This window comes from Thermobia domestica, chromosome 9, assembly GCF_964235325.1.
Source record: "Thermobia domestica chromosome 9, izTheDome1.hap1.1, whole genome shotgun sequence".
NCBI lineage: Eukaryota > Metazoa > Arthropoda > Insecta > Zygentoma > Lepismatidae > Thermobia > Thermobia domestica.
In genome coordinates, this window is record NC_137462.1 from 180,601,744 (window position 1) to 180,610,069 (window position 8,326).

The 8,326-nt window shown below is 34.7% G+C and overlaps 1 protein-coding gene across 1 annotated transcript; it reads right to left on the reverse strand.

The window, feature by feature from the left end:
• Positions 1–6,829: 6,829 nt before the first annotated feature.
• On the reverse strand, positions 6,830–7,777 carry LOC145661101 (52 kDa repressor of the inhibitor of the protein kinase-like). The gene has a single exon (XM_081726545.1). The coding sequence runs from the start codon at positions 7,775–7,777 to the stop codon at positions 6,830–6,832; it is 948 nt and encodes a 315-aa protein (XP_081582671.1).
• Positions 7,778–8,326: the final 549 nt, after the last annotated feature.

The window sequence follows — 8,326 nt, forward strand, 5'->3', positions numbered from 1 at the left end:
AATAAGCATATTTAAGATTGATTTCAATGATACGATTTGCTTTTACCAAAAGCAGGTCGTAACATGTGTTCAAGCATCAGGTTCATTATATATATACTATTATATATAGGTATTCAAATTTTATGTTATACTGTAACATTATGTATTTAAGTTCATATGTAGACAGTGTAATTGGGCAGTAATACCTGTTGTGTTGATAAATAAATAAATAAATAAATAAATAAATATTTTCATTGCGGATTTATCAAATCTTATTACCGTGAAGATTAGCACATACCTGACGAAATATCTAAGGTTTGCCAGGCACTTATTCATATTGATTCACTGTGAATAAGTGGTAAGTATTCTCACATTCTAGACGAGCGAGATCTCATATAACCTCACTGATGAAAAAGAATATTAAGCTCCAAACAAACAAACACAAAACATTCTAAATTTCACGATAGATTCCTAAATTGACAAAATTACATTTCCTCTTTTAACGCAGTTTTTAATATTACCTTATTTTATATAAGTTCTATTTTTCCGTTATGTTACGCCATTAAAGAACGGGCTTTTAATATACATAAGGAAATGTACAGATGAATTGAAAACTAGAACCACAATATGCTTACCATTTTCGAAAGTATTACACATAACTTCTTGACTAAAACTGATGTTATGACGTAAATTTCATTCATAAACATCTTTATTGAGCTTTCATTAACTTCTAATTTTCTTTGGTGTTTTAACAAAATACAGGCTATAATCAACGCATACTTTCAAATTTTCAGTTTTAATACTCTTAAACTTGGCCCAAATTAAGAAATATTCATATTTAATGTATTTTAGCAGGACAATATGCTTTCAAATACATAATTAAAAGTAGTGGTTGCTCCTGAGGGAAGTCACAAAGTTAAAAAATTAAAGTTTTCTTGCTTCAAACTAAGGGGTAAAAGTAATCTAATGGACTTAGAAGATGCAGGCCTGAATGGGAACACTATTGTGGGACTCCCGGTTCCAGAAAAACAAGTAAAGAAATCGCATTAAGATTATATCATCCTGGTATTCATTGAGGTGTCATATCACTTAATAGGCCTATTTTTTCATCGGAAGTTGGAAACGTAAAGAAATAAACTACTGCAGAATTAACTTTAGAAAATATTGCTTGTTTGTTAATACAAACTATTCACACCCTCAAATTCTAGATAGAGGCCAACAGGATATACGCTCCCTTGTTTATGTTCATGGATGTACATGTATTACAATATGTTATTGTATTTCACAAGCCAAGAGTAACAGAGCCATCTAACAGTCTGATGATCACGGCCGAGGGACCCGCGAGCAGAATGTATTAATTGCATGTATTACTTGCAGAATTTAGTCATAGGAGCCACACTGGTTTCCACAGGGGAACATTATGCTGCTAATATGGCACTGAATAGTAGATTACACTCTAGCGCGGGACCCGACTGGGAACAATCGGTCCAATCCGCTGAAGTCCGGCCCTGATTGTTGTATACAACAATTAATATGGTAGGAAAGTTTTCTTCTTTTAGTTTGAAGCAACAAAAAGTCTTTTAATTTTTATCCGTGTTACTTCTCTTGCAAGCCCCCTCCGATTAAAAGTACATTTTAAAAAAATTAGAAAATATTTTTCTACTTTTCCTTTTCTCTATATATAAAAGTTGTTGCTCTGGAGGTATACACTACCAAAATTTCTCAAAAATCTCTAATTTTTAGTGCTTTGATTAGCGCATCTCTGTAGGATAGGCCGGAACTTCTGCAAGTATTACTGGAGCCTATGAGACCATTGACATTGTAATACCCTCTGAAGTACAATGATTTCGTTGTGTTACATTCAAACCGATATAAAGGGATCAGAGAAAGTTCCCTTTTACCTTTTGGTTTGCTTTTAGCTTCCGCAAAGGTACCTGTTTTATTATAAAATGGTTTTAACAAACACTTAGAGTCACTGATATCAGATCCTGTTATTTCCTTTACCAAACGTTTAACAGATTTTCGGGAAACGTTTAGCTCTTGTTATTATAAGTTCTGTAATTTCACGAATGTTGAATCTGTAATGTCTCCCTAAATTTCTACTTCTAATTTTACTTCTAAAGCTGTCTTCTCACAAAAATATAAATAAATAAAAAATTAAAACCTAAGAATCTTTCTGTTATTTAAAAACGAGAGATATCTATGCGTAATGTGGGTGTTGGACATAAGCTCACCGGCAAAAAGCTCACCGGGCATAAGCTCACCGACAGTCTCATACTACAGGGATGGACAAAAGCTTACCGATAGCAAACATAAGCTTCCTTGAAGGACTTGTAATAAAATTCACCGAATATTGAAATTCAGGTGTTAGTTACTTCCTAAGCGGAAAATGGAGCTACTATCTTATATGACTTATCTATCAGGTATAAAAAAAAAGAATAATAAGGACGTTGCGGAGTTGCGTTGTATTAAACGTGGGCAGACCTAGAGGAACTTGTAATAAAATGCCCTGGATATTAAAATCTAGCTTTTGACTACAATTACAAATAGGCCAAATAACTCGGTAGAAAGTAGAGCTACTAATGTCGTATAGCAGTTATCAGATATCAGAATAAAGTAGGGATGTTTCAAGTTTAATGTGTGAAACATGGGCGACAGTAAGCCTAATTTTGGCCCTGGAAATTTTCGAACCAAATTTTTCTTATAAACCCTGACAATTCATCAACTGCATTAAAATAATTTCATGATAAGGCATGAGTACTTACATAATAGAATTTGTTTGCTAACAGGACTGGTGATTTTTTTTTAATTTTACGAAATCATCATACTCAGATAGGCTTTGCTTCTTAATGCTGCCATCGTGCCTGCAGACAAACACTCAAACAAGTTTCTTTCGTGTTTACTAACACTAAGCTTTTTTTTTTGTTTGTTTGTTCATAAGTTGTTTTGATCTTAGTAAATAAGAAAGATTCATTTAATGAGTATTGGTCTGCAAGTGTGATGACAGCCTTAAGAGGGAGAAGGAGTGAGCCACAGTGGCCGTAATATTGGTGTTCAATTTAACATGGGATCTCAACCATTTTTTTTAGGGAAATCATGGTTTCATTTCGTTGTTTCGCAAAAATGTGTCAATAGCTCACTCAATATGATGCATCTCATTTTAAAGGTGCAATCTGAAATCTGTGCGTGATATTTTCTTTTTATAAATACAGATAATTATAATCCAAATTCCCATAAGGAAATGATCAAAATTAGAGGGAAAAGTCTTCTGTTTTTTTACAGTAAGGAAAAGAGCTAAAAACTTCGGACTTTTTTGAGAATGGAGTACTATCTTTGCATTTGTGCGCTACTGTACTATTTTTTCGCTGTTTCCAAATACATCCATTACACAATCGATGAGAAATTATATCCTTCATCATTGAATCTACAGAAATCAGAAATCAGATTTTTTCGTGTTCACGTACTTGGCCGTCTAACTGCTAGATGGCAGTATAGTCATTCCTCATCCCACTTTCCTTCTCAGCGGGAGCCAGTCCTTTTGAAAACCTACTTTGAACTTCTTAACAGGGACGCGAGAAAGGAAATCATTGTGAAGAACGGGAACTTCAAACACGAGGAATGGCAAAATTTATGACCTCTTTAGTTGATGGTTTCTGTTTCAGCAGTACAGTGTATTTGTAGATGGTTTCTATGAGAACAAGTAATTTGTGTTTATAGCGATAAAGTCAACCTTTCGACAAAGATTTGTGAAGGAGAAGCCGAACCAAAGCCTTCGTTTATGTTTTCCAAGAAAGAAATGAAAACTTCCTGCAGGACTGAGAATATACATGCAAGAGAAAAGATATGATACATTATTAGGGTAGATATATCTTTAGGGTAGATTAATCCCAGAAATATTCTTTGTTTACCTATCAAAAAAAATCAAGAATAATATAGAGCTCTTTCATCAGCTTCTATCGTACAATACTAGACACACACATATTATATACAGCAAGGCCGGCCTAAGGTGATGCGGGGCCCGATTGGGAACATTTTGTGGGGCACCGGGCTTATAACTAATTTGCACCAAGGTCTGTAGAGCCTATATATATATATATATATATATATATATATATATATATATATATATATATATATATATATATATATATATGGTCTAACTCAAATGTCAATACAGACAGTGAATGAATATTTAAAATACATGTTTCACCCTTGTGCTTTGCATTTTTTAAAGAAGGTTCTGTACCAGTATTTCATAGTTTTCATCTCTTACAAGTAAACTTATCGATGTCGAAATCTAGTTTCTTGACCAACTTGGCAGAGAAGTGTAGAATATCAAGAAACGAGCGTAAGCAAAATTTAAAGTGTTTCTGTCCATAAAGATGGCCGCAGTGGCGAAAAACCTGACTGACCGGAACAAGCCATAACAATGCGTTTTAAATTTGAAAATTTCGTTTTATTTGTAAAACGGGTAAACGGATGAAAACCAAAACCACATTAACCGACACCGGGGGAAGTAGACATCTACTTGAGGGTATGCTTATTATGGCTGCCATCTTGTATCTCACTTAACTTATATTTTCTTTTTAATAGGAAGGCGGTCACATATCAAATTGGGCTAGACTTTTACGAGAAATACAGTGGTGCAGTCTATGTTTCCATAAGTTTATATTTGTAAGAAATACTGAAATACACATTGATATAAATTAGTTGGTTCAAAGATTCCTTAACAGCTGTATCTTTTTGAAAACAATTGAAGTCAGTGAAACCTAATGTACGCTAGTGAGAACATCGTAGGTAGCTACTTATGAAAGGTATAATCAGCTCGAAATCGTCATCGACTGTAGACAAAATGAAATGGTGATGAGAGGATTACAAACTTCAAGGAACTGATTGCAGATGAATGACATATTTTCCATTGGGTTCTTCTAGTTAGAACACAAACCTTCATAAGCAGCCACCTATTCAGTATGCACTAGTATACATTCGCTTTTCCTGACTTCATTTTTCAAAAGAAAAAAAAAATCCACAGGATTTTTCGCAGGAGAGGGCAAAAGTTTGTCTTATGGTTTTGAATTTTTAATATAACTATAAGAGAAAGGATATGCAAAGAAATCGCACTGAGGCTGATTTATTTGATACCATCTCGGTAGTATCACATGACGTAATCAGTAAAAACTCCAGGGACTTTTACTTACTAAGGTGTTCAAAATAAAAAGGGTGTGTACTTAGAATAAAGATATACATTTTTACACAAACTCAAAGAAGACAACAATATTTTTACGCCCAGGGATGTGTGTAAGGAAATTTAGGGGAGTGTTAAGGTGTGCAAGCAACTCCCCATACTAGCTATTTTTACAACAGAAGTTATAAACATAAAAAAACTAAATAAACTACTGCAGCATTAAATTCAGAAAATATTTGCTTATGCCCGGAAACTTAATATAAACTATTCATTTACTTGTTAGGGAGATGCAATACCTTCCCTTGTGGAGTCAATGGATATACCTGTATTGTAATATGGTGTTGTGTGTACTTGATAACCGAGAGTAGCAGAACAGATTCACTTGACTGGGGGCCTCGCGAACATAATGTCATGTATTAGGAGCAAAATTTAGTCATAGGGACCACAACACACTTGTTTGCTTTGGGCTTAATATACTGTTAAAACGGTACTGGAGAGTAGATTAGACTGGACAGTAGAGTAGACGACTCTAGCGCGGGGCCCGATTGGGAGCAATCGGTTCAAGGCCGGTCTTGAAATATTATATATATATATATATATATATATATATATATATATATATATATATATATATATATATATATATATATATATAGTGGCGGATCCAGGCAAGCACGTACGCAGAATTTTGTTTCGGGGGGTCACGTCGAAGTTTATATTGATCCCTGTATAGAATATTTAATTTTTTATGTCAGGCTACAGCTTTAAAGGTTTATAGAGTTCACTTTATAATAATAATAATAATAATAATAATAATAATAATAATAATAATAACCTATTACGTGGTCCTAATGTGACCAGCCAGTGATTTGAAACTAACTGAGACATGTGTGAACCCCATCGCTGTCTTTGATAATACAGGGTGGCGCAGAAAAACGGTAAATTTTGAAATAATATAGTTTGCACGAATAAACACAGGAGAAACATCTTTTATTGACTAACTGTATGCAACTTATGTTTTAATTTAAAATGTCACAAATTGTCTCTAGAATATAGTAGTGCTTAGTTTCTTAACAAAGCAAATTACTAAAATAATTTTATGTACTTACCTCATTTGGTAATTTTATTCCAGAAAGTTCCAGATAATATCCACATACTTCTTTTCAGCCTTCATATCAAACTAGTGGTTGTAAAATACATGTCCCACGCACAGTTTCACATTTGTTTTATTAAATAGATACAACACACGCTGTTTCACTATATACACATCAAGCAGCAATTCCTTAATATCTACATAATTTACACGTACACACCACACTAATAAAATAAACACACACATAAAATTGTTCAAAGAACCATGTTAATGCGACGTGATTGCCGACTCATCACATCTAGGACTTCAATCGGTGATAAATTAATGTCCCAATGTATTGACATCAATGCAAGGCCCGACAATCTTTCATCTCCCATTCTGTTCCGAACAAAAGACTTTACCCTCTTCATTGTAGAAAAAGATCGTTCAACTGCAGCTGTTGACACAGGTAGAGATGCAAGCACTTTCAACAACATGTGAATGTTGGGATAAAATGCTATCTCACACGAAACAAATGCTTCTATAGCTGTTTTCGGTCTTAACTGTAATGGTATTGAAGACCACTTCAAACATCAAAGTTGATATTCATTTTCCAGAACTGACGAAGAAACACAATTTTGCAAATAGGGTTCAAGCTCTTTTAAGATTTCTGCTCTTTCTTTCGCCAGTTTGCGAGGCAGAAGAATTTCAAAAGCAGCAATCAGTTCAGCAGTTTCTTGAAATCTATTTTCTAGTTGGGTCACTAAATCATCTAAGCATGGAATAAAAGCAGCTCTACGATAGAATTCTTCTGGAGTGCTTGCCGGGTGATTGTCTCGATTCACTTGCTGAAAGCAAGTTCGTGGGATTTTAATCTCTTCATCAAGAAGTTCTTTCGTCATCATACTAGCTCTCACAAATATTTCGTGAAACCTATGTTCCGCATTGCTTCGCAAAATTCTAAATTGAGCAATAATATCGGACACATAAGATATAGCAGAACTCAGATCATGTTCTGGATTCTGTAAGTATGTCGATAAGTTTACTGTGAAACCAAGTAACTTTTCACAGACCAAGAGTGATACCAGAAAAGAACCCTTGCTAACAGTAGAGAGTAAGACATTAGCCTCATGTGATATGCCTTTGTCGCTCTCTGTTAAGGTCTGAAGACTAGCAACAATCGGGGTTAGAAGTTCTACAAAGATGAGAATAGCATCATGTCTTTCCACAAATCTTGTTTCACATAGAGCTAACAATCTGGATCTTTTGCTCTCAGGAAGATACTCTTTTATATTTTCCTTTAAAACATGCGATGCATATAGATGATTGCGAAAGAAATTACAAATGTCTTGAACAGTTGACAGTGCATTTCGCGCATAAGGAACTGAAAACGATGATGACAGAGCTAGGTTCAAGCGATGATTAGCGCAATGCACATAAACAGCCTTAGGGTAGATTTCTTTAATTTTTGCCTGCACACCTTTGAACTTTCCTGACATAGAAGCAGCTCCGTCGTAACCCTGACCAATCAATTTGGACATATCAAGGTTTAACTGTGAACATTTTGAGATAAGACTTTCATATAGCCCTGCTCCAGTAAGGTCTAAAACAGGAACAAAAGAAAGAAAATCGTCCCTCAATATGTTTTGCGAATTAACATATCGCACGCATAGAGAAAATTGCTCGGTACCAGAAACATCGAATGTCTCGTCAGCTAGAATGCTAAATGCACCTGAATCATTAACTTCGGAAACTAGTTTTTTCAGAATGAGATTAGCACAAATTTCTATGACTTCATTTTGATTTCGAGGGCTTATGTAAGAAGCATTTTTTTACCATTTGTTAAGTGAGCTTTCAAAGTTTCGTCACTGGATGCAAGCAAACGCAGTATGCCCCTGAACTTCCCATCCTTTTCAGCTGGTTTCTCTAAACTAAAAACCCCACTGTCCTTATTGCCTCTAAGCGGTATTTCGTATTGTCCACACAATATGATGGTTTTAATTATAGGAAGCAGAGCAGCTCTATTTTCTTCTGCTTCTATTCGGCGTTGAGAGTCTACTTTCTTAGCAATATCATCTTCCTTACCCTGC